This window comes from Alligator sinensis, unplaced genomic scaffold (assembly GCF_000455745.1).
Source record: "Alligator sinensis unplaced genomic scaffold, ASM45574v1 scaffold266_1, whole genome shotgun sequence".
In the NCBI taxonomy this organism is placed as follows: domain Eukaryota; kingdom Metazoa; phylum Chordata; order Crocodylia; family Alligatoridae; genus Alligator; species Alligator sinensis.
Genome location: NW_005842362.1, coordinates 947,758 through 975,270, shown reverse-complemented (window position 1 = coordinate 975,270; position 27,513 = coordinate 947,758). Strand labels below are relative to the sequence as shown.

Genomic DNA, 27,513 nt, shown 5'->3' with positions numbered 1-27,513 from the left:
GAATGCTGAAGCATGTTAATTCCTTTTCTCAGAAACAGTCCTTGAGCTGCTTAATGAACCATCAACAACCAAGCCTCCTAAAAAATCTTATGCCAAAAAAAGCAAGAAGCCTGTTTCCACCCAGACCAAGGGATCAGCAGTAAAAAAGAAACAGAGTGGGCAGGCATCTCAGAAAACCAAGGCCAGAACATCCAAGCCTAATTTAGATCTACCAAAGCAGAAGGCAAAGACTCCAAAGGTTTCACCAAAGACTAAAGGCTCCCAGTTTATCAAAACCAAGAAGAAACCTTCCCCTCTCCCAAAGAAAAGAGCAGCTGAGGAGAAAAGCCAGAAGAAACAAAAAGGGGCGAGATCACGGAGCCGCCTGTGAGCTCATAGGAGCTATCACTGAGCTCAAAATAAACTGAGTCAGATGATGAACTTGCTGAATATTTCCATCAGAGACCTAATTAACTGAATCGGATCAATGTTATGACTCCTGTATTTTCATAAATATATATTGGGCATATTCAGCTTTCATGCAAACAGGTACTACTGCATTACCTTTAGTGCAAATGATTTGTATGTTTTATTAAGACTTCATTGGCACAGGTTTTCCCAGCCTGCTAAGTTTCATGTTCCTCACAACTCTTGCTCTGAGGGACAGCTCTTCATGTCAGTAGCTGTGTGAAGCCTCTGTTGATTCAATGTTAGTCCCAAAGGTAGGAGTAGATAGGCTGTAGTTTTAAGTGATTTTTGCAGCCTAGCTGAGACAAAAGTGCAGGACTGGGCTACAAAAGTCTATCAAGGAGCTGAGATGTTTGTTAGATATGTGTTTTGATCATAGAATATGGAATAAACTCCTTAAGTTGGCCTGATTTTTGTTTCAGTCAGTATTCTTGCTTTTAAGGTCCCTTGACCAATGAATTTCTTATCTGTCATAAAATATGTTATAAAGAATGTCGCCTTCTATTAAATGCCATAGAACAAAATCTGAACAGGTGTGTTTCATTTTGGCCAGTGGTTTTCAACTGTTTTAGACTCAAGGCACCCTTTGGGAAATGCTAGTTCTTAGCTTTTGCTTGTTTTTTTACTACAGAAAAATATTAGGCAATTCTTTGGTTGCAAAGAGCTCAGAAAAACAACAGGGCAGACCGTTTTTGACACTATGATTCCTCATGTGAAATCTCTGGTTTTATCTTGTGGATCATACATAGATGTTTGCACACATAACAGTGCTAATATTGCACAACACCCTTAAAAAGATCTCGTAGCACCCCACAGTGCTGTGGTTTCCTGGTTGAAAGTCACTGTTATGGGCAGATGACCAGCCAAGGTCGTCTCTACCTAGAAATGTTTGAAAATCATGCTGATAATGTCAAAGCTGAGCAACTGCCTGCTCCCGTTGAGTTCGGGAGGGCTGGAGGACCCCAGCACATCTGAAAAGTAGGCTAGTTGACTGGTTTGTGCAGAAAGTTAAGCTGATGCAAGCCATCAGGCTTGTAGCACATGTGAGAGGCCTCTGACAGGCTTCTCTGTCATGGCATTGTGAAGTTGCTTTGTGCTTTACACCCCCTCCCCACACCCCCCAGGTAGTTAGGAATTAGGGCCAGATATTTCAGAAGCAGCTGTTTCTTAGAAAGAATGAGCAATAAAAAGCTTCATTATAAGAGCTCAGGTTGCATAGTCATTGTGAACTCAAGAAAGATATAGCAGATTTTATTAACTGGGCCTACGGTTTAGTAACTTGCAGGTTATTATTTACCTGTGGTAGAGGATCTAACAAAGTTAAAAGATTTCTCATGTCTTTAGGTATTTTCCCATGTATTTCTTTTTTGTACTCAGGTACTTAACACTTAAATAGGGGGAGGGGAGGAATTCAGTAGCATCCACAGACACGTAGAATGAACTTTGGAGAGAATTTGTAATAACTGCAAAGTTTCCTATTTAATGGGAGTCTTATGTGGCAGCACTACAGGTATATTACTATGAGAGTGAAATAGTAATATAGCACATGCACATATAGCACATAGTAGCAATATGAGGTCTGATTCTCTTATTCCCTTCTTGTGAGCAAGTTAACTAAAATGTTGCAGTACTACTAAGCCCAAGTATTTGAAATGACACACACCTCAAAAAGATTACAAAAGCACTATGTGGACAAATGCCCTTAGTGTGTAGGCTGCAGTTAGGAGAAGTTTGGGTCTGCTGGGTGTCCAAAACAAAATATTTTATATCCACCAAGAGCACTGCAATCACTGGTTTTCCTCTTATGCCACCACTATCACCAGCTACTCACTTGTGACATTTATGGGCTTTTTTACACGTAAGATTTATACAACTTTAACTAGAGTGGAGTTGTTAGTGCAGTACAGCATACTCTTGCATGCAAACTGTTATATCAGTATAAAAGTACTTCTAGCTACTCCTGCTCAGGGAGAGGAATACACTATACCAGAATATACAGCACCTTTATACCATTATAACTGTATCTGCACTAGGCATTGTGCTGGCATAAAATACATGGTTAGATCAGGTCTAAATGTGGAAACCTTGAAGAAAATGGTATGATTAACTACTTCAGCTTCTTTAGTTTTATTGCCAGGCATCTAGCTACTCCCTCCTTGCTAGTTCATTTTAATGAACTAATATAATTTTTAAGGGAATACATAAGCTTTTTTTCCTGTCTTCTGTAAGCAGCCACTTTTTCTCTCCCTTCCCTTGTAAGGCTTCCAATATGCAGGACCACTCTTATAGTTATGGGTGTATTTCATGTGTGCTAATTCTCATGGATGTTCAGGTGTTCTCACAGTTTTGCGTCCTGTTAGGTGTCTTCAAATGAAAGACCCCATTTATGAACCAGCAATTAAAAAGAGTTTGAATGCCAGCAAGTTCAATTGCCAGTTTCATTTGACAGAATGTTCACAGATACCTTTTTTTTGCTGTATTCAGCCAATTTATTTCTACATGGGGAGAATTTTAAAGATTGGTTTAGAGTGGAAATAAATAAGGGGAATGAGAATTGTGCATTTCTGTTTACTCTCTACTCTCATAAAAAGGAGAAATTCAGTGCTGAAAGGCAATAAATCAGCTTAAGTCTGGTAGAAGGAAATATTTCTTACATCAAGTATAATTTATCTGTGGTACTTATATATCCATGTACATGAAGCCAAGGGGATGGTGGGATCTAAAGAATGTTTCATCATTTATCTGGGTAATGAGAACCTTTATGGTTGTATTAGATACAATTACAAATGGAAACGATGAAAATATACATGTCTCCTCAGATTGAAACTATGCAAAAATTCCTCTATGGACAAATTATTCCAGAATTATTCATTAAACATATTTCCTTTGGAGAGGTTGGTACTGACCACTGTCAGAGACAGGCTACTAAGCTAGATGCATCTGGAGTTGGATCCATCCTGGCAATAGTCATATTCCTAGTTGGTATTTATAGAATAGATCAAATATGAGCAGAGGCATCTGGAGAAGAAATTTAATAGCCTCAGTTCCAGGTCTACTTGAATATTTATATTATTTTTTGGTGGTAGGTGGAAGAAAACAAATGTAAGATGTTATTTTTGGTAGAGTATATTTATATTTGAATTACAAAGCCAGAGTCTAATGCGCCAACAACTCATCAAGGAAACCAGCACTGTTTGAAAGAGATCCCAGGGGAAAGATGGAGCCAAAACAAATTACGTCATTTTACAGTTCCAAGCTGAGGGAACTGATTACAAAATTATAAAGTGTCTCCATTGCCCCCTTCTGGATATGCTGGTGAGATCCATTATTGCTGTTTCAGTAGGGCTCAGGCTGCCAATAGGCATCTTTTCCCACCAAAATATCACGAGCACCCTGGGCAGTTGCTCAATACAGTGGTTATGCTTTTTAGATTCATAAATTAAAAAAAATAGTAATAAAAATAATCCATGAATGGAAAATAGAAGTATCAGCTGCACAGCTTTATTGTCCAACATTTACTTTGGGTTGGAAGCTACTAGCATTTCTTTCAGCTAGAGCAAGGCAGAGGGGAGGACTATCTGGACACTGACACCTAACTCAAACAGAACTTCCAGTAAAGGAAACCCACTTGTGATCTTGCCTTTAGTTAGCTGCATTGTAGCCATGATCATTTATGAAAGTCCTCTTTTTTCTACAGTGTATGAATGCAAATGTGATCAGTGACAGTACATATAATAATGATATGTTTTAAATGCAAGAATCCTTGTCTCATAACCTTTTTAGTAATCCAGAATGGGGAGAAGCAGTAATGTAAAAGCTGCTCTACGCTTCTTTTGGCTTTGTTGCAACTGTGAACGCACTTTGTCTGTTGTAGACTATGTCCATTCAACAGTCCTCTAGAACCAAGCACAGATATATAACATACATGATTAGACCCTGCCAGACTTTGTGGGAGGTAAACTATCCAAAGACTTGCAAAATTCCCTACTGCACGTTAAGAGCATGACTTTTACCCTTGGGAATATAGGTAGAGGATCACATCTGACCTGCACGTTTTGAATTTAGCAGCAGGGGAATAGGAAGTGAATAGAAGTGGCTATTTGAAGAGGCTAGTTCCTTAATTTGCTTCTTCGACTAGGTAAATGACCTAGTGCAGGGGTGTCAAACTCATCAGGTCCGCAGGTTGGATGGGTGGTCTGTGGGCTGATTGAGTGTCTTCAGGCTGGATTGAGCCCACAGAATGGCCTCATGCATAGGATCTAGCGTGGATAGGATCTGCGCATAGGATTTAGTGTGCAGAGTCAGTCCGGCATGGATGCTGTATGCCGTGGATGCCCTGGTGCTGTGGGCCACGGGCAGTTTGCCCCAGCTTTGGCCATACATACTGTTGGCAGCGCATGCCAGATCGGCCCTGCAAGCCATAGGTAGGGTGTACCATGCATGTGGCCTGCTGGCCCAGTCCAAGACCCATGAGGCAGCACCGTAGGCCAGATAATAGGGCTCTGCAGGCAGGTTCTGGCTTGTAGGCCATATCTTTGATACCCCTGACCTAGCAGATGAGAGAAGAATAATCAATGCAATATACTTTATCTTTAGAAATACTTTTAAATACTGTTCCACATGCCATTTTGTATATACAGACTAGGGAAATATGAGCTGGATGAAACTACCATGAGAGGAGAGCACAATGGGCTGAAAAAATGACTCTCAAAAACTAGTTATTGATGGTTTACTGTGAAACTGGGAGGGGATTTCATATAGAGTCCCGTGAAGGTCTGTCTGGCGTTTGATTGCATTCCAATATCTTGACCTGGGTAATGGAGTGGATCAGAGGTGGGCAACCTGCAGCATGCATGCTACAAGTGTCCCAGGTGGCCTCTGTGGCACATGACAGATCAGTGAGGGGACAGGCGGGACAGGCAGCACAGCAGCAGAGAAGGCAGGGAGCTGAAGGCAGTGCAGGAAGCACGGGGCAGGAAGCAGAGCAGCAGATCAGGTACAGGAAAGGGATCTGAGTGATACTTGTGGAGAGTGCAAAGCCAATCTATGGTATACCTGTCCCCATTGGAATAGATGGTGCACATATTAATCTTGTTGATAGGTGGAAGGATTACAAATACATTGAAGGACAGGATTTGAATCCAAACTGGGTTTGATAAACCCCTCATGTCAGAAAGGGTATAGAAGAACTAGAGAAGGTCCAAGAAGGGCAACAAAGATGATTAGTGGTATGGAGGGGCTTCCATATGAGGACAGACTAAAGAGGCCAGGCCTATTCAGTTTCAAAAAGAGACTCTTGAAGGGGGACATGATAAGGGTTTACAAAACACTAAATGGTGACGAGAAAGTAAATAGGGATTTATTACTCCCACAAGACAAGAACTAACGGTTACAGCACGAAACTAGTATGTAGTAGGTTTAAAACTAACAAGAGGAAGCTCCTTTTCACACAACATGTAATGAAAGCGCAGAACTCATTGCTGCCGGATGTAGTGGAAGCTGAGAGTTGAGGCAGATTCAAAAAAGGATTGGACAGTCTTGGAGGAAAAGGGCATCAGGAGCTATTGAGCACCAGAGGTAGGGGCACAGCTTCTGCTTCCCAGACCTTCAATACTGGAAGCTGCAAGTGAGGGAGGAACAGTGGGAGAAAGCACCCCAGTCAGGCCCAGTTGGCTCTCCCTTCCAGCATCTGCTCTCTGCCCCGCTGCGACACAGGAGACTGGGCATCACGGCCCTGTGCTCCAGCCCAGTAATGGCAATTCTTAGAGGGGGTCCAAAATAAGTAAGATGAACTGAAGAAAAGCCCTGCTTAAGGAGGAGACATCTGAAACAAACTCAGAAGGGGAAGGCTAGGCTGCAGGATGACAGAAGGGCTCTAGGACTTGCCCCAGCACCACCAGCAAGGTAAAGGGGAACTCAGAGTAGGCTGTGTTCACCAGAGGGCCTGTGGGAGGCAAGGGAGGGAGGTCATGTTGCCCCATAATCCCAGCTCTTTATTCCAGGTACTTGATAGGTGATATTATTTCACATACTTATCAGCAACTATACATTCTGGATGACAGTCTAACTCTTTAGCGCACCTGACTCATCACTAATCACTTTTAATTGTGCAAAGACCAGCTTTGGGGGAAAAAAAATCAAGGAACTGGGAATGAGGGGCCAATTTCAGGCTCATTCAGCTGGAGCTGCCTCGTGGCGGGTACCTCAGACAGACAGCGCAGTCGGGTTGGGTCTCGGCCGGGTGGGGAGCCGCGGGGCACCAGCAGGGAGCGCAAAGCAGCTGGGCGGCTCCCGCGGTGGGTTTTTTGGCGGGACATAAGGCTCAAGATGTCACAGTGGAGGCAGCGCGCAGGGGGGGCGGGGCCGAGATTCGAGATTCCAGCCCCGGGAAGGCTCGGAGGGACGTGTGCCCGGGCCAGGGAAGCCTTGCAGTGCCGTGCTGCCCGCAGGGGGGCCGAGCACGCACGGCTGGGCTTTCGCTCCTCAGGCGCTGCCGGGCGCCTGGGGAGCGCGGATTTGGGGCTGGCCCCCAACCCCGCTGCAGGAGCTTTGGCATGAAAATAACTCCGGCGCCAAAACGGCGGAGGCCCCAGCGAGGATCGAACTCGCGACCCCTGGTTTACAAGACCAGTGCTCTAACCACTGAGCTATGGAGCCACCTATGGTTTAAGTTTATCCAACTGCATGGTGTTGTCCGCCCTCCACCCCTCCCTGACAGCTGCTGCAGGCCCCCCCCTTTCTCCTGCCGCGGAGCACCTCCAGCCTGACGACGAGGGCGGGGGGAGTTATTATCATCATTATATTTATTTTGGAAGCCGCTGTCTTTTTTCCTTTCTTTTGCTATTTGTAACTTGAAGCATTTGTTTTCAGACCTGCGTTTTCAAATCACACCTCCCTGAGGGAGCGGGCTCTGAGCACTTCAGCTGTGGTTCTGGGACAGGTGGATTTCAATTGCCCGCTTAGTACAAGACAAGCTGTTCCCCTTGTCAGGCTCCTCGCCATAGAAAACATAGAGCGTGAGGGCTGGAGGGAGCTCGGGAGGGCATGCAGTCAGTCCCCTCTGCTCCGAGCAGGACCAGCCCCACCTGTCTGCCCCCGGCAGGGCTTTGTCTGCCGGCTCAACACCCCCCAAGCAGGGAGACTCCGCAGCCTGGCCTCACTACTATCTTCATGAGAAAGTTTTTTCTCATATGTAACCTGGACTCCCCTCACTGCAGCTTGAGACCACTGCTGCTTGTTCTGTCATCCCTGAGAACAGAAATCAGTGGAATCAGAAATCACAAAAATCAGAAAACTAGAGCTGGGAGGGGCCTTCGCAAGTCCACCCCCAGCCTGACAGGCTCATCCCTAAGCAAGCCATCCCTGTCCAGCCCTAGCCAAACCAGTCTTCCAATAGTTTTGCAACCCCCCCAAAACAAACAAACAAACAAACAAAAACAAAACTAAATCAAGCTAAAACAAACCCCTCAAAGTAACCTTGGACCTGTATGAAATAGTGGCGTTCAGAACCTCGCTGCCATTCCTCCCCTGTAATAATGGACATTTTAGTTCAAATCAACAGGGTTCAGGGGCACTCTGGCAATACCAGGACTGAGGGATGCAGCAAAACTGGGGATGTTTATTTATGTACCTGGGAATTTTGCTTTGCATTTTGAACTTGAAATAGCCCCGCATCACTGGGTTTGCACTGCTTCGGTTTTGAAATCCACAGGTTCTCACCTATTTGCCCATAAGGAGATAAATTAGGTGCACACACTATGGTACTTGCTTACCAGGTGCTCAGCTAAGTTTTCCTTCACTGGCTTGGGAAAGGCCTGTAAACTCTACCTGAGTAACATCAGAGTCTGGCTTTGAATTTTGATTGTGGTGCTGAGGTCTAGTCAATTTAACAACATATGTCCTTGATTACAGGACTGAGAGTCTTGATGTTTGCCTCTCCAGTTAGTGAGTCCATTAATGATTGTCATTTTGAATCTCAATGTCAGGACATCATTGCAGAAGACATGAGTATTTTGCCAGTGGTAAAATCCAGTGGTATATTGCCAGTGGTAAACAATATTTTTGAGGCAATGTATTAATTTTTAAGTTCCAGTCTTCGAATAAGGAACTAGGAAGAAAGAATCATTGTGAAAATAAGTGGGATTAGCAGTATATCATGGTGAGGCAAGTTCCATGAGTTGACCAATAGGCTGCAGTACTGCTTACCCAAAAGGACAGTATGGGCAGTTATTGCACCGTGCGCATGGCATATGATTAGATTTTGCCACTGCATTGCTGTAGTGATGTGCTATACCGGGGGAGTGTGCCACTACAGCAATATAGCTGGCAATCACGAGTAGACCCGTGTGATCGCTACAGTGACATAGCACATTGCTACGTCACCATAGGGCGATGTGTAGTTGCACCTATTTAGTCTCAGTTAATTTTTTCCCTATCATTTGTCAACTTCTAATTATTTCTAGACATTTAGGGTAGAACTCTGCTATCAAAATACAAACCTATTACACTTCAAGTCATTCACTAACTTTGTAACTCAAGTTTGTGGTCTCAGTATTTAAAATGATACTTTCTGTCAGCATTTGGACAAAGAGGAAATAGGAAAAGGAAATGCATTATTTTATCTATTTTTTGCAACTTACATAGTAGACAGCATTTCTAGCTCAGTTAAGATTATCTGCAAGAGCTTGATGTCTTTAGAAGTAGATGGAACTTCAGTTTGACTTTGCTTTCCCTGGATTCGCGTATGTAATGGTATCATGGGTTTTCTTCAGTGGAACTAAGAAATTACAGACTGTTATAATAGTATTGTCTCTGGCAGGTAGCTGGTAGTTTCTATGCATTAGAATTTTCAATGGCGAGGTGTGTGACATTTCTCTGACTTGCCCATGTCTTCTCTTGGCTCAGTATTTACCTGGAAGAAAGCTACATACCAAAGGATCGCAAAACTATTCCAGTCTTTCAAAGGCTGTGTGATAACTATCTGTATTTGCTGATCTGCAACAAGCACTCAAGTTGCAGTACCTCTGGCAAGGAGTTGTTATGGTCCAGCCAGAATCTCCTTTACGTTGGACATCACTGTTTCACAGACCAACTAGGCAAAGGGGTGTTTCTTATGTACGAGCAAGTTTTATAACTGGATACAGTATAACAGGTTTTACTTTGAGGTCCTCACAGTCCACACCTACTTACCTGCAAGCATATCACATGCTTTCCCCTGATCTCATTTTCAAAATGTAGCTGGTAAAGTGCAGTTGGACACCTACCAAGACCATTCTGAGTTCCGGTAAAATGGTGAGGCTCTTTCTTGTCCAAGCTGTCATTTGTCTTGTCCTTCCCCTTACAGAGATGTCCGTGCACAACTTTCTGATCTACATAGAATCTCTTCTTATTCATGATGCTCTTAGATTGCAGCCATACAAGTGTCATATAAATTATGAAGCTATTTCCATTTATCCTGTCACAGTCCTACAAAATAAAGGACTTATGAAATAGCAAGCAATAATAGCTGTACTTGTGTTATTTTGCACACCTCTTGGCTTTTGCTTTCCTGCAGTTAATTTAATTTGTGCCTACATGTTTCTAAATAGGTCTAACATTATGTTTTTCCAGCACTTAAGAAGTCTCTCTGATTACTCAAGTGTAACACTGTGACTCAGCAGCCAGTCATTATAACAGTCCTTGGGGAAGCCCATTAATCCCATCACTTTGCTTTTGAATATATCAATTACAATTATCAATATAACACTCCATGTTATTGATCTCGGTTCTTAAGCTGTAAAGTTTCTTTCAGCGATCATGTTTATTATTTCATTTATGAGATGCATTTGCCTATCTAATCACTTAAACCTTTGCTATTTTCATGACATGAGACTGTTTTGAGTCATAGGCAATTCTAACCTCCCTTCTCTTGTTTAAGAGGAGCTACCTTAATGGGGATGCTCTCTGGAACTGACAGTCACAAAAGAAGCTGCTTTGCCTCCTTGTGGAAAACCTCTGCTATTACAGTTTTCACCTGGGACACTGACAGGACAACTTTGACCTAGTCTTACAAGTTAGATAGAAACTTAAACAGGAAATAAAACATGCTAGGCTGATTACATGTGTATCACATTACAAAGTGTGTTACAGGCCTCATATGATTTGGATTTAATGCAGCTTGGTCAGAAACATATTCTGTTGCAGCTCTTTGTGGGAGTTCAGGCAGCTTTGAAGGCCTATCAGATGCTTCCAGGGTAAGCTTATCTCTGAGAGTGCACTCTAAGGGTAACTTACAGGCCTTTGATGTGAGGAAACATACTGGTGATAGTAATAGCCTGAGAGAGGTCAGTGTTTGTATTTGATCCATCAGCTAAATATTTCATACACCTTTGTGAGAGACAGTCTAAATATTGTAGACATCCTTTATGACTGGGGGATTTAATTGAGGTGTTGCATAAGAGCTCTGTATTATAATTGCTTGTTACTACTTTTCATATAATAATTGTAGAAGATGGGTACCTGGTCTGGCTTCGGGCCCAGCTGCTACCTCAGTTTCCTCTTCTTCAGTAATGAAAACTTCCTGCAGAATGTTTTCTCTATAGTCCTCCCCTTTGGGGCATCTGCCTTATTCATATATAGTTCAAAGCAGCCACAAAAGTCCCAACCAGCCTTCCCAACTGGCTCATTGGTACTACTGAGTTCTCAGTCTTGCCTCTGCAGAGACTTTGCTTCAGCTTGCCTATTCTCCACGCTCCAGCCTTGCTGCCAGATTCCTGCCTCCTGCAGGATCACACTCTTATGCTCCTACAGCTGGAAGCTAAAAATACTGTGTGTGTCTAGGTATAAAGCAGCACATACAGCCCTCCTACTTCTTTGACTCTATGGGTGTGTCTACATGAGATGTGTTAATGTGCATCAGCTTAATTTTATGTGTATTATAGGTGTGCATCTACACATGTGCACCCTTAATGTACATTAAAATGGCATAATTAGGCTAATCACACCTACATTTGATATCTGCAAATATCAAATTTAGGCATGATTAGTTAAAGTGCATTAACACATGTGTAGACGATACCTGGCACTAACTTTAGTGCCGGGTCTGCCCAGCCACTAGGGGCACATGGCAGAGCTGCAGGGACTTGGCACTAATTTTAGTGCCAAGTACACTAACTTTAGGGCCAAGTCTTCGCACATGTAGACACCTGCCAAAAATCGCTTAGTGCACATTAGCTTAATGCGCATTAAATTGAGTTGTGCTTAAATGCATGTGTAGATGTGCTTTATGAGCAGTAACTCATCTTCTTCATTATTGGACTTGGAAGAAAACACAGGATTAAAACACAAACTAATGCTGTCCATGCCAAATATTCTAAATGGTGAAATAAATTGGATACTGTTTTATTACTTTCATTTATAATGGATTCATCATCCATTTACAATCTCAAATAATTTTATACAGACTCAGTGTTTTCCTTTATCTAAAGCAGTGATTCACAACCACAGTATAATGGCATTTTGGGGTGCCTTGAGATCCTTTCAAGGGTACCACAGGGTGCTACACAGTGTTAGCACTGCTAGGTATGCAAATACGATTCACAAGATAAACCCAGAGTTTTCAAATAGGCATCCAGAGTTGTTAAAAACATTTTGACCTGTTGTGGTCTTTCTGAATTCTTTGCAAGAAAAGAATGGCTCTAGTATTTTTCTAGTCAGAGAAAGAGTAAAAACAAAGAACTGTCATTTTTCTGAGGGGTGCCTTGAGTCTTAAACAGTTGAGAATTATTGCCCTAAAATATAAAGGTAAACTTATCTTTACTGAAAAGATGTATTTTTTCTTGACATCTACTTTTGCCACTAATAAAATCAAAAGCTTCTGTGGAGATTATATTTTTTGTAACAGTAATTATATAGAACTAATGAAGTCCCTAAGGTGGTTCTGTCATCCCTAGAAAATGTTTGTGCGTCTCATTTAGACTTTGTATGAGCAAAACAGTCTTATTCTTGTCCCAAATGGATAACTTGGCTTTACCAAGTATTTAGAACTGAACAGAGAGGGGAAATTTAATCCAAGGAAGAATTATGAAACTACTTTATGTATTCTACCATATGGCCATCTATACATTCATTTTTTCATTCTTGGACAAACTCTAATTTTGCCAGAGCTATCCAGATCCCTTGCAGTGTCATATTAACACTTAATGAAAGTTGTTACTAACCAAAGTCTGTTATGTACAAAGACCTGCCAGTTTTCAAGTCAGCTGTTAGGGGATTGCTCTCTGAGCTACAACAAACAATTATTGGTGTTGGCACAAATGTTAGCTTGGCCAGCAGCCTCAACTATAGCGGTTGGCAGGCTGAGCCAAAGTAGAAGTAGTACTATAGCTCCCTCTGCAGTGGCAAGTTATGTGGAGTGTGCCTGCCTGGTACAGGGAGCATGTTTGGGCAACATAGAGAGGCTGCATAGAGTACGTGGAGAGGTGATATCCTTTCTTTTAACGGTCTCTAATTAGACTGGCTGGTTTAGAAACTGTGCCGTTGTAGCAGTTTTCACATATGGACACAAAACACACCTTAACATAACACCATCATTGTAATATTGAGGGTAATTACATTCTTGCTGTAATACATGCATATATAGGAGTATATTCTCCTTCCCAAGCAGATTCTCATAGCAGAATATGGCTGTCTCCTTGGAGGTGAGGTCACAGGTAAAATTACAGATATATCTATTTAACTCAGAAACCATTGTAATAGACAGGAGTCCCTGGCAACCACATTAAGGCTAGAGCCAAAGTTACAACTGTCTATCTGCCATTAGATGCAGCTGTTTCTTTCAGTGATATTTTCCCACTAGAACACCCACCCCTTTCCCACTCAATTTCTGGCACAGGCCAATTTGCACAGATGCTAACACAGAGGCTAGTTGAAATGCTTCCAACATCTATGCATATAGTTTCTCTTTAATAGGCACATAGGCCTGAATTTTTAACCCTCAGTCTCATATAGATGTTACTGGAAGCCACTAGGTGGAACCTAAATACTGTATTAAAGGAGAAAATACTGAAGCCTTAGCAGATAAAAAGGGAGAATTTTACAAAGATTAAAAAAAAGATCTGTAGAACAATTTAAAATGTATTAAGCAACCAGACAAGAAAAGATCAATCTCTATATCCACTTTTTAAAGCTTCTACTGATTTACTGAGGAAATAGGCTAATTTATATGCTACTCTATATTAATGCTTTCTCTAGGATTTTTTTTAATCTGGGTTTGTTCAGTGACTTAGTACTGATGGTACTAAGTGAATGACTAATAACACCTGTCTAGGCAGAGGGGAGTTAGATTTATTGGCATATAGTTGCTCTCTAGTGGGCAGTATGACCTGATAGGGACCATGGAGACCTGGTGGGACTCCTCACATGATTGGAGCGTAGCTGTAGAGGGCTACACCCTGCACAGAAGGGACCGCGCAAGGAGAAAAGGTGGAGGGGTAGCTCTCTATGTGAGGGAGCAGTGCACCTCTCTGGAGGCTGACATTGGCTCCAAAGAGAAGTAGCTTGAAACCCTCTGGGTCAAGCTTCGGTGGGGAGGGGCATGCTGAGAGAGACCTAATTGTGGGTGTTTACTACAGGCCACCGAACCAAGTGGAGGAGCTTGATCTGGAGTGCTCTCAAGACCTGACAGAGGCTGCATGTGCAAGGGACTTGGCTGTCATGGGCAACTTCAATTATCCGGGCATAGACTGAGAGGAACACTTGGCTAGGTCAGATGGGTCATGTAGCGTAACTGTAATCAAGGAGCTTTTTCTGACCCAGGAAGTACAAGGGCCAACCAGAGGTACCGCTGTCCTAGACTTGGTCTTGGCCAAACGAGATGATCTGGTGTGTGGCTTGAACATTGAGGGTAGCCCGGGCTACAGTGACCATGAGCTCATCAGGTTCACTGTCTGATGCAAGGTTGACAAATCAATTAGCAGGACTGAAGTCCTGGACTTCAAAAATGCTGACTTCAACAGGCTCAGGGCATTAGCAGGGGAGGCGATGCGGGACCAGGGACAGAAGGTGAATGGGGTGCAGGAAGAGTGGTTGTTCCTCAAGGACACGATCCTCAAAGGACAAATAAAACCATTCCCATGAAGAGGAAAGGTAGCAGAAGGGCTGGCAAGCCCTTCTGGCTCAATAGGGACATTGTGGTCCTCTTGAAATAAAAAAGAGAGGCGCACACACAGTGGAAGCTAGGGACAGTCCTCAAGGAGGACTATAGAACAGTGGTCCGCACTTGTAGGGAACTGATTAGGAAAGCGAAGGTGGTGACTGAGTTTAAGGGCATCAAGGACAATAAGAAGTGCTTCTTTAGGTATGTAGGGAGCAGAAGGAAAACAAATGGAAGTGTGGGGCCCCTGCTTAACACTTCAGGACAGCTGGTAACGGACACTCAGGAAAAAAACTGAACTCCTGAATGCCCACTTTGCTTCGGTATTTCACCAGACCACAGGGAAAGACAAGTGAGATAAGGATCACAGGGGGCATAGTGGGAATAATAGCCTTTCCACTGTGGATGCTGAGCTGGTGCAAAACCAGCTAGAAAAGCTAGACATTTATAAGTCAGCAGGACCAGATGGACTTCACCTAAAAGTGCTGATGGAGCTGGCTGAGGTCATCATGGAACCCCTGGCAAAACTCTTTCAGAAATTGTGGCACACAGAGGAGACCCCTGAGGACTGGAAGGGGGCCAACATTGTGCCCATCTTCAAGAAGGGGAAGAGGGAGGACCTGGGCAACTATACGCCAATAAGTCTAACCCCCATCCCAGGAAAAATCCTGGAAAAAGTAAAAAAGAATCTATGTGTGATACGCTCATTGAGGGTAAGAGTCTGAACGCCAGCCAGCATGACTTCATTGTGGATAGGTCTTGTTTTACCAATCTCATCTCCTTCTACAAACAGGTCTCACACCACCTGGATACGGGAGAGAAGGTCAACATTATATATCTAGACTTCCAAAAGGCTTTTGATCTAGTATCCCATGATATCCTTGTGGAAAAATTGGAAGATTGTGGGCTTAACTGCTCAACAATTAAGTGGGTGGAAAACTAGCTGCATGGTAGGATCCAGAGAGTTCTTATGAATGGATCTGTGTCATCCTGGTGAGAAGTGGCCAGTGGTGTCCCTCAGGGGTCCATGCTTGAACCAGTGCTTTTCAACATTTTTATCAATGATTTGGATGTGGGGGTGAAAAGCTCACTGCCCAAGTTTGTGGATGACACCAAGTTATGGGGGAGCGTGGTCATACCAGAAGATAGGTTGCAGATACAGGCAGACCTGGACAAGCTGGAGCTGGGCAGACCGAAATGAGATGAACTTCAACACTCAGAAGTGTACGGTGCTCCATCTGGGGGCAAACAATCCCCAGCATACCTACAAGCTCAGTGGCGACAATTTGACTTGCACCACGGCCAAAAGGGACCTAGGGTAGTGACTGACCATAGCATGAACATGAGCTGGCAGTGCAGTGCTGTGGCCAGCAGGGCAAACAACATGATAGCATGCATTAGCCGTTGGATCTCATGCAAAAGTAAGGAAGTGTACTCCACACTGGTGAGACTGCAGCTGGAGTACTGCATCGAGTTCTGGGTATTGCACTTCAATAAGGACATGGAAAAACTTGAGAGGGTCCAGAGAAAATTCTCCTGTATGATCAGGAATTGCAAGACAAGCCATATGAGGAGAGGCTGAGGGCCTTGGGCCTCTTCAGCCTACAGAAGAGAAGCTGAGAGGGGACTTGGTAGCAGCTTACTGCTACATCAGGGGAGCACATCAAGAACTTGGTGAACAGGTGTTCACTAGGGCACCCATAGGGAAGACCAGGAGCAATGGATACAAACTCCTGGAAAACCACTTTAGGCTCAATTCCAGTAAAAACTCCTTCATAGTCAGGGTGCCCAGACTGTGGAATAAACTCCCTCCAGTGGTGCTGCAGTCACCTACCCTGCTACTGTTCAAAAGGAGCCTAGACAGTCACCTCGCTGGGGTCACTTGACCCCAGTTGTCTTTTCCTGCCTAGCACAGGGGAACTGGACTTCATGATCTACAAGGTCCCTTCCAGCCCCTAACAATCTATGAATCTATGAAAGATGGGTGTGTCTACACATATGCTTTAATATGCAGTAGACTATTTTACCGTTTATTAAATTACGTAAAAACTGTGACGTTACACTAATGCATAGCAAAATAGTCTACTGTGCACTAAATGTCAGTAAAAAAAGCCTGCAAAGACTCATGTACATTAATTTAGTACCTCACATTGGAGGTACTAAATTCAATGCACATTAGAAAAAGCTCATTAATGCACGTGTAGATGCACCTGATACAATACAAGCAGGAGCTCTGCAGTGCTTCTCTAGACAGCTGGTGTGACACTCATTTTCGTCTATATGGTATCATCTTTCTTACAGATGATATATCATCTCAGAAAAACCTTTTATAAAAGAGTCAGCTGTATTTGGGAAGGGGGATGGGAGAGAGAGAGTATGAAGGTTTTGTGGTAGTATTTGAGGAGGCAAGTGAATCCATGACTGGGATTGAGTTGCAGGCTCAAGACCTATGCCTTTCTGTGGGGAGTCAGACTGAAGAGTAAGACAGAAGTCAAGCCTAGGCCCAGTCTATGCTGGGGAAAAATATCAAGCCAGAAAACTTAACTGACCCCACATCACTCACACTTTTGCCTTCAGTTTGGACAAGAATATGTTAGCTGGTTTTGGTTCATTCTTGGGCTCTTCAAAAGTCCTTCTGCACACTAAGGGCAAACTTGTGTTTTAACTTTGCGTAAATCGGATGTCAACTGATGTCAGCCAAGCCACTCTGAATTCTTGCAAGTGTAACTGAGATCAGAATTCAGCTTTTGGCATTCATATCCCATGTATGATGTATGCGTTTCTCTAATAAATGCATTATAATGCTAGCATGGCAAATAAAGCACTGAAACATTTGGGTTTTGAATTTTCCCTGAAATGCTAAAGGGTTCTGATTTCCAAACTTATTTTGGACTACCTAGCCTGCTTCTTGTCAGATTTTGTTTACTGATGTTTTGTAAATTTAGCCACCCTTTCTCATACCACCCAGTTATTTGGTCCAGGCAGTAGTAACTGTGCGGGCCGGGCGCGAGCCGGGCCCTTTTTCGTGCTGCACGCGGGCTGTGGCCAGCAGCCCGGGCACGTGGGGTTGGAGAGAGGGGTGCGACAAGCTAGAATTAGGCACAGACTCGTAGCGGTAGTTTTAAAGATTGTTTACTTACACCAGAGATGGTCGTGGTGTAGGCTGGAAAACTTGCTTGAGTTGCGGTTACAGACAAAGACAACATGAACGGTCACGTGGAGTTTGCTAGGCTCCACAGAAACAGAGCTCCGGATGCTCTGGGTGAGCGCGCCACCAAAATCGGACTCGTAGATACGTCTTATAATTTTTATCGCTCAAAGACGGGAAGAGGTGGGCGATGGATCAAGTCGCCAAGCTCCTCTGAATCTCACACAGGGGTCTTTACTTCCCTGCCGTGTACCCAGAGTCCCCACGAGATGGATGTGGAGTCCTCTTCGGCTTGGGCGGAAACCGCTCAAGCCTCTTATACGGCTAACAGGCCAATCGCTAGCCACCACGTGGGAATAATTTAGAACTAGCCAATAGTGGGACACAAATTCGCATGCGGGTGGCGGGAACTCTTTTGCACCGTGCATTTCTCTTGCAACTTGAGCAATGCACCCTGCAAAAGAAGCTGCAAATAGGCGGGAAACTCGTCCCTGCACCGGAGTTTTCCTCCGCAGTAGAAAACTCCACTGTGCAATGAAGCTGCAACCTGGCGGGGATAATTCTGGTGCCGAAGCACACCCAAAATCATACCTTTGGGTTATGACAGTAACATGAAATAAATACCAGTGACACTTCCCTTTACCAATGTGGCATACTTTCTAACAGGTTGTCCTGTCTTGTCCTGCTTTGTCCTCTTCATGTGCAGAGAGCATTGTGCTACAGGGCAACTTAATACACCAGTGATGATCTCAGCAGAAATACAGATTAGTAAACCAGGCACGCTTGCTTTTGCTTTGCAGCTTTGGTATGAAAAGCCTGTGTCCAACAGCTGCTATAAAGTCACATTGTGTGTGGGGGATTTTTTTGGGTGTGTCTACATGTCACCTTATGGTGATGTAACGCACTATGTTGCCGTATGGCGTGCTATCGTGACATAGTGATCACTCGGGTCTACATGGGATTGCCAGCTACATCGTTGTAGTGGCGCGCTCCCCCGGTATAGTGTTTCACTACAGCAATATATAGTGGCGGAAGTTGAGAATTACTGCCATAGACTTTGATGACCTTTGGATCTATCTGTATGTTTTTGCAGCACAAAGTACCTCATGAGCAATTTTATCTTGTGAATCATGTCGGCACACCTGACAGTGCTAACATGGTGTAGCATTTCATGGCACCCTTGAAAAGATCTTGAGGCACCCCAGGATGCCTTTTTGAGAATTACTGCCATAGACTTTGATGACCTTTGGATCTATCTGTATGTTTTTGCAGCACAAAGTACCTCATGAGCAATTCATCATTCAAAATATTTAATAAGTGAAAATTGCTGATGTTTTAGTACTTACAAAAGGTAGTACAGCGACTTGTAGATAAGCCCAATATGGATCTAGTGATGGAGTTGCTAAAGGAGCACTGCACCAATGTAATAATTCCCAACTAAAACATCAGCAATTTTCACTTATTAAATATTTTGAATGATGAATTGCTCATGAGGTACTTTGTGCTGCAAAAACATACAGATAGATCCAAAGGTCATCAAAGTCAATGGCAGTAATTCTCAATCAAGCATCCTGGGGTGCCTCAAGATCTTTTCAAGGGTGCCATGAAATGCTACACCGTGTTAGCACTGTCAGGTATGCCAACATGATTCACAAGATAAACCCAGAGTTTTCAAGGAGGAATCCAGTGTTAAAAATATTCTGACCTGTTGTAGTTTTTCTGGGTTCTTTGTAAGATCAACATTGCTGTGGTATTTTTTCCATGGTCACAGAATGAGTGAAAACTAAGACCTGGCATTTTCTAAGGGGTGCTGCAAGTCTAAAATGATTGAGAACCACAGGTCTATGGAATACTTTCCACTGACTCCAGTGGGTTTTGGGTACGGCCTATAGGGCTGATGGGTCATATGCTGAATGGTCTTAATAGCTACATAAAATCTTAGCTCTCATTCTGGCATTTATCTTGGGGTAGAAGTTTTATATTCTCATTTGGCCAAGTCCTTATTCAGCTTTTCCTCAATCTTTTCTCAGACAAAACTCAGGCACTGACTTCAGAGGGAGTTGCCGCCTGGGTGAAGAACAGACCACAGCTCCAGAGTTCTGTATTTCGAAACCTGACATGTCTTTTTATTTATTTATTTTGAAGCATTGCTCTTTCAGTTACAGAGACAATACCCAGAGGCTGTTATACTCAGAGGAAAAAACAAAGCATAAGGTATAGCTGGATACAAGTCAACAGAAATAAACTACAGTGGTTTTTCATTATCATGCACTGTTTGACATAGGTGAGTGATAATGGGTTATAGATTCTGGGATGCAGTTCTGACTCTGCTGAAGTCAATGGGAGTTTTGCCTTTGATTTCAGTGGGACCAGCATTGCATCTCTGGGTTCAATGCAGCCCAGATTAGTATAGCAGAATTCCAATTTTTTTGTAGTGGGATGGTTTGCAATTCACTTAATATGCAGCAGGTTGCTGAATTAAGGACTAACTATTCATCATTTACTTTAAAGGGCATTGCTTCTCCAATCATTTGGATCTTACTGGCAATTCTGTGGAGCTGAGAAGCAGTACCCTTTGAAATGAAAGCTTCAGCAAGCAGTTGGGACACTTTAGCAGTCTGCCATAGCTGTTTGCTGAGTTTCTATATACCCCTGGCCAGAGGTGGAGCCAGAGGGGATGCAGTGGCAGGGTTGCACACCCTTTTAGATCATACTGTGTAGAGGGATAACTGGATGACAGGGCACATGGGGCAGCTACCACACATTGTGGCAGTGGTGACTTCTGGTGGCTATTGTCACTGCTTCTGGCATGACTGCAGCCACAGCAGCAGTCATTTCTTTCCATCCCCCACCAAGTTGGTCTCTGGGGCAGCTGCCCTAGTTGTCCCACCCTAGTTAACCCACTGAAGCCACAGGAGCAGCAGCCAAGGACCTTTTTTTAAGTACCCAAAGCAGATAAAGAGTTCTTCTTCCTCCTGCACTTCCCCTCCATGCTTAGTTGTACATCCCCCCCCTTCTCATTCCCTTCCACTGCCATTGTCTGTGGCTGCTCTGGGGGTGGGGGAGCTTCAGAGCTGCTTCTGCCAGGCTCCAGCTGGGCTGTGTTGGGAGCTGGGTCTGGCCCAGGACAGCTGCAGTAGCAGCCGGCAGGTTCCCCTCCTTGCCTGCCCTGCCCCCCTGGGTGTTCTCTGTCAGCCCAGGAGCAGAAATAGGGAGGGGGACCTGCCTATTGCTGCTGCCACTGCCATTGTTCCTTGCTGAGCTGGGCCTCTGTGCGGCCAGTTGGCGTAGGGCAGGAGCAGCTCTGGAGCTCCCTGTGCCTCCAGGCATCTGGGGACAGCAGCAGCAGTGGGTAGGGGAGTGGGTGAATGGGAGGGGTGGTGTTGCTGAGCACAGAGGGGAAGGGAGAGTGTGCCAAGAATGGCAGGGGGAATTCTTACCTAACTTACAAAAGTCCCCAGGCTGCTGCTCCCGTGACATGGTTTGCCTGTCTCGGTAGGGTGAAACTGGGACCAGGGGTGCAGCCATCCCTGCAGTATTGGTTGCTGCTGCCCCGCTCCGCCCCCCTTTACAGAATCCTGGATCTGACCATGGCCCTGGCTAGTTCACAAATGCTCATCTTTGCAGGGAGGGTAAAGAGCTTAACCCCTGTGAAATATCTGAGTTTTACTGTACTGGCTGAAAAGTGCAACCACCAGAAGGCTAGTCTGGCAGCATTTTGTGCTGTCAGTCCAGCTTTCAGTGGACAAATGACCACAGCATACAAAAGGAATCCCATCACAACTGGCAATCTTATTGGGTGCCCCTGTACAGAAGCCCAGAGTTGAAAAGACTAGAAAGGTGCAAGTCCTTTTTGCTCCCCAAAAGTTGGTTCTTGTAAGAATAGGGTTACAGTACTTTGCAGTGTAGGTTCACTTTCTTGGATTGTCAAGCTAATCTTTTCACCTGGATTTAAAATGTAGAAAGCCAAGGGGAAAAAGTCCAAAGTCTTTGGCTTTATGCAATAATATAACATACAGGAAGGAAGAGGAGAGGAGGAATTTGAAGAAGTAATTACTAGTAAAAATCTCAGCTAAACAGACATTGACACTACTTATCTCTGACCCTAGAGTCTCTGTTTCTACAGTGGACAGACCTACCTCGATGTTATCTAGGTAATTCCACTAGACCTGTCCCTTTGTATCTGAGCAGTAATGCTTTCTTATAGAAAAATACAGCAGTCTTCATAGAAGAAAACCCCAAAAAGTGAGCATCTACAACAATTTTCCTTCCTTATTTTGAATCATTTTTGTGGAATTCCCATATGAAGGAACGAATCTAAATATGCAGTGTTGTTAACTTGGTGTATCCAAGTAGCTGGGATAGTATCTTGATCTGTTACATAACTCCATCTTCCCTGGGTCAAGAAAGGGCTAATCTATTTCCCTTTTCATTTAAAAAATGTCACTTTGATGTAGGTCAGATGTGATTTTTGTTAGTCATAACAGCATTCTGAATTGTAATATAATGTGCCTGATAATTATTAAGGTTTTGTTAAGCCAGGTTGCTACTGGCACCAAGCTGAAATGGCTTCAAAGGAAATATGTTTTCAGGTCAGCTACATGGTTTCAAAAAGGCTAGAACATTTCTTCCTTCATGCCCTCAGTGGAAAACATTCTCTCTCTCTCTCTCTATTACCCTGAAGAGGTCCTTCCCCCCATTTCATACATTGAAGGGGCTCAATTCCTACTTGACAGACAGGATACAAAGAACAGAGATCATGGTTAGCTTGTGCCTCAGTGCAGGGTACTGGTAGAGAGACTGCATGTCCTTAGTATTCCGCTTGAAGTGGAGAGGGTGGAGGTGATGTCACCTCAAAGTGCCACTCCATGCAGGTTAAGGACAGACATTACACATAAACTGGTTTAAGTGACTGGAAACTGGTTTAAACCTGTAACAGAACAGATGTTCAGTGCACATAAACCAGTTTGAGAATATCTCAAACCAGTTTCAGCCAAACCTGGTTGAATGTAGTATCAGACTTAACTGATTTGGCTCAAACTGGTTTATGCAATGTCTGTCCCAGATCCCTTGCTGGTTTAAGATAAAGCAGACACCCCCAGAATTCTGGCATGCTCTCTGGGCTGGGTGGGACTCTCTGCTCCACAGCAGGGCTGGCCACTCCGTCTGCTCCCTGGCTGGAGCTCCAGAGACTGTGGGCTGCTTTCCCCCTCCCCTCATCACTCCCTCCTAAGCAGGAATTCTCCCCTCCCCTCTGCCTTCTGGAGAGGTGTCTGTGTATTAGCTAGCAGACCACATGCTGGCAACAGTCCTGTGGAATCAACAGGCAGAATCAACAAGTAGCTGGTAATGTCCCTCTGTTGTTTTCTTAATTGGGTGATAAACACTGTTATAAATTCCCTGCTGGGCTAATCAGAGCTCCTTCAGAGCCTGGCCATGCCCCCCTCAGCTCTATGCTGTGGAAGGAAGGGAGGGCACTCTAGCTCCCTCTGGCTTCTAGCCTGAGCCACTGCAGGCATCTGCCTGCATTTCTGGGATGTCTGTCCAATTACAAAACTGATTTAGCCTAGCCTGGTTAGACTAACTTGCAAAGTTTGAATCAATTCAGGTTCAGGCTTTTTAAATGTCCGTCCCTAGCCGCACTGACTAGTGAAGCAGAATGGAGGCCTGGCAGGAGCAGACTGCACCATTCATCAAGGCAGCAGTGCATGTTCCTTGGATCTTTTGCAATAGCCTCCAGATCTCTCTGAAGGCTGGTTTAGCCACTCTACCCTCAGACTCTGGTCTGTGTGCATATGTATTGTCTGGAAGAGGGCAAAATACTGACTTTGGCTCTGAAAAACAGCTGCCAGAATGGCATTTGGGCTTACAGGGCAAGGATTTCAACTTGTGCAGTTCAAGAGATTTATACCATTTAAAAATCGATTAAGTGCATTTGCAAGGCAGGTTTGGCAAACTAATTGTGAAAAGGAAAAGGCAGAAGAGCATGTGGGAATGAGTGTGCAGCTGGGAGTTCACGATGTGCTGAGTTCTGATTTTGCTGTGTATAATTCCAGTTTTGCTTATCTTCTCTGTCTCAGCATCCCCAATGTACAGCACTTCCTCACTGACCTCAAAGTGATGGCAGAGGGAATGTGTAACGTGTCCTGTAAATGCTAAGTGTGTGTTATTGTAAAAATGGGTCAGAGGATTTTGAGTTTGTAAGGGAATTGTAAGGGAATAAGCATCTCACAATAAAATGGCACAAACCTTTCCAGTCTGTGATGTTCTAGTTACAGGATAGGTTTGTTTTTCTGTTTTTAGAACTGTGACCTGATTTCTACAAAGACACAAACATAGTGTTAATAGGATGGAGGTTCTTTGCTTTACCGTAACTATTGAGGTGGGCATTTTCAAAAGGAACTTAAAGAAATTAGGCACCCAAATCCTCTTGAAACTCAATGGGAGTTAGGTGCACAAGTTCCTTAGCTTTTCTGGAAAGCCTTGGCCTCAGTGCGAATTGAACACTTCTCCCTCAATACTGGTTAATTATGACCCTGTGAATATTTTGGTCACCAGAGGGTGAACAAGGGCAAGCAAAGGCACCATATAGTCTTTAAATGCTGTGGAAAAGTGAAACAAGTATCTGTGCAACCTTTCTAGACAAGCATTCAAATCTCACATGGCTCCTTCACATTGTCCTTTTCTACATATCAATTGTGAGAGAGGTTTAATTTCACTGAACACACAGGACCCAACTTCCTGACACACTGCACACCTCCAAATAAGACATGCATCTTCCTTTTGGGAAGGCAGAATGAGGGGGGAAAAAGATTTTTCCAGAATTATGGCCTCATGGCTCTGGTCCCTGCTCCTTATATTCAGCTCACTCACCCCACCTTTCCTGCGTAAGCAAGAATTGGCTATTTTTGCCTGATCAGAAAAGGAAGGGTGAGTCAGCTGAAGGTTACAGATTCACAGATTCACTGAAGTTTAGAGCTGGAAGGGACTTTGTGAGATTATCAGGTCCAGGCTCCAGGCAGGAAAGACTGTTAGGGTCAAATAACTCCAGTAAGTTATGTGTCCTCTTTCTTTCAGTAGGTGTGTGTCCTGACCTAGTAGGTAGGCGGACCAAAACCTGATGGCATTTAATGCAGAGGAGTGCAGGGTGCTCCACCTTGGGAGGAAGAACCAGCATCATACTTATAGGCTCGGCAGTGCTACACTCACTAGCATCATGACTGAAAGAGACTTTGGGGTCTTGATTGACCACAAGATGAACATGAGCCACAATGTGATGTCCTAGCCGGCAAAGCAAACCAAACTCTGGCATGCATCCACTGATGCATCTCAAGCAAAACCAGGGATGTCATCCTCCTGCTTTACTTGGCCTGCTCTCCACACCTGGAGTACTGTGTCCAGTTTTGGGCCCCCCACTTCAGGAGGGATGTGGATAAGCTTGAGAGAGTCCAAAGGAGAGCCACCCGCATGATCAAAGGCCAAGAGAGCAAGCCTTATGAGAGGCTGAGGGACATGGGACTCTTCAGCCTGGAGAAGAGAAGGCTCAGGGGGGACTTGGTCTTAGCCGATAAGTATATAAGGGGTGCACCAGGATCTGGGAGAACAGTTGTTCACCAGGGCTCCCCAAGGGATAACTAGGTCTAATGGCCACAAACTTCTGGAAGGCCAATTTAGACTGGACATAAGGAAAAACTCCTTTATAGTCTGAGTGTCCAGGGTCTGGGACAGACTCCCCCCAGAGGTGGTGCAAGCATCTACTCTGGACTCTTTCAAAAGGCATTTGGATGCAAATCTTGCTGGGATCATTTGACCCCAGCAGACTTCTTGCCTATGGCAGGGGGACCGGACTTGATGATTTTGCAAGGTCCCTTCCAGCCCCTAATGTCTATGAAGTCTATGAAGTATAAAGACTGGTTGTTTAGGTGAGTTGAGCAGGTTATTGGTTAGTTGACTCCTTCTCTTTCTCCTGTTATCAGAGTGGACTAGGTTATATTGTAAGAGGAACTTGATAGATGGATTACCAAATAGAATAGTGATTTTCAACCAATTTAGACTTGAGGAAAATGGAAACCCCTTGGAAAATGTTGGCTCTTAGTTTTCACTTGCTTTTTGATTACAGAAACTGAGTTCTTTGCAAAGAACTCAGAAAGACCACAACTGGTCAGCATGTTTTTAGCACTATGGGTTTCTATTTTAAATCATTGGGTTTATCATGTGAATCATGTTTGCACACCTAACAGTGTTAGCATTGCATGGCACACTGTGGCACCCTGGCTGAGAATCACTGAGACAGGAGCTCACTCTCTAGGTCTCTCCATCAATTCCAGAGTTTGGTGTTTCCCCAGGCCACACTCCAGTCTGCAGTTTTTCCTCCCTCACCAATAGTCTAAGCCTCAAATACAGATTAAGCAAGCAGTTTTGAGTTATGGACAGATATAAGGGGAGGAAGACTTGCTGCTAGGCTATATTCAGCAGCTATTACCATATTTACTTACATGCCACATGCACCTTTTCCTCAAAAATGAGCTCTCCAGAATTGGTGTGTGTATCTTAAGCAGAGAAACTGGAAAATGGGTATTTCTTTTTGGCAAAATAGAAGCAGGGAGGAATAGAAACATGGAGAAATTGTGCTGCAATGGCTACCACTTCTCTCTGGTCCAGCAGGTAGCAGGGGTAGAGTCCAGTGTTAACCCTGAAGCAGCCAGCAGGGGCATCTACACGTACAATTAATGCAGCTGAATAAATGCGTCTACATTTATAATGCGGCTGAACAATGTGGCAGTTTACACTGGAGTTTATTGCTCCCAGGCACCATGTTTGCATGTGCACTTGCATGTTGAGCTGAAGTGGAGCTGCCCCACCTGGCAGGGGCCCCAGAGGTCAGCCTGCCAGCTTGGGGCTGCTCTGATCCAGCTCAACATGCTGTGAAGGGCCTGGTTGAGGCACAAGGGTGCTACAGTGTGGGGCTAGCTGGCAGGCAGCCCCTGCACTGAAGCACCCTCATGCCCTAGCCAGCCCCATCAGCATCTACATGTGCTTTGTGGTGCACTAAATGACACCACCATAGGTTAGTACTTGTGTTTGGCAATACTATCCTACAGCAGCATTTATTAGTTTACTGAGGCCTAATAGCATTCCACATACAGATGCTGATGTTTTACTGCAGAGCTAATTAGTCAGCTCTGCAGTAAATGTCTCATATAGATGCACCCAACTGAGTGATCCAACTGAGGGTGAGCATGCTGTTGCATGCAGCCAGCTCTTCTTCACGACTCTGGAAAAACCTTTTTCCTACATTTTGGGCGTGTCTACATGTGCAAATAATCTAAGAGCAGTTTTTTTGGGAGTAAACTACTCGAGAGTAAACTCTCCTGGGCACATGTCTGCATGTGCAGGGACACAGGAGCAGATTTGCTGCTCCAAGTAGCAGACTGCTCTCACTCCCTGGAGCCATGCAATGGGCCCCTACAGCAGCCAGGGGAGCTCTAGGCTCCCTCCGGGTGCTAGTTCAGGGGCCAGGAGACAGCTGTCTCCTGGAGGGGGCTGGGACATTGCTCCCTGCCCCTGGGAGCTGTGTGCTGCTGGGGCAGGGTCCACCACCAGACCCCAGGCAGGGACAATGTCCCCCTCCCCCAGCAGCAGGGAGCTCATAGCCCTCACTCCGCAGTTGTGGGACCCAGGCTGGGATCTCCCAGCCCAGTTCCTGTGACTGCAGGGCTTGGGCTGGGAGATAAGGATCTCCCAGCTCTGGCTCTGTGATCACAGAGGGGGGCTGGGATCTCCCTGC

The 27,513-nt window shown here is 44.5% G+C and overlaps 1 protein-coding gene and 1 non-coding gene across 4 annotated transcripts in view; one reads left to right on the top strand and one right to left on the bottom strand.

Annotated features, from left to right (window-relative positions):
* LOC102379291 (HHIP-like protein 2) overlaps positions 1-971 on the top strand; it is a 59,602-nt gene extending 58,631 nt beyond the window's left edge. For all 3 annotated transcript variants that reach the window (XM_025210643.1, XM_025210644.1, XM_006029188.2), the window contains one exon: positions 33-971. In XM_025210643.1, the coding sequence (XP_025066428.1) occupies positions 33-370 (338 nt within the window). In that variant the 3' untranslated portion in view covers positions 371-971. The remainder of the gene's footprint in view (positions 1-32) is intronic.
* A 6,060-nt stretch (positions 972-7,031) lies between these two features.
* Positions 7,032-7,104, bottom strand: TRNAT-UGU. Its single transcript has one exon. It is a non-coding gene; the product is annotated as a tRNA-Thr (tRNA).
* Between the last annotated feature and the right edge of the window lie 20,409 nt (positions 7,105-27,513).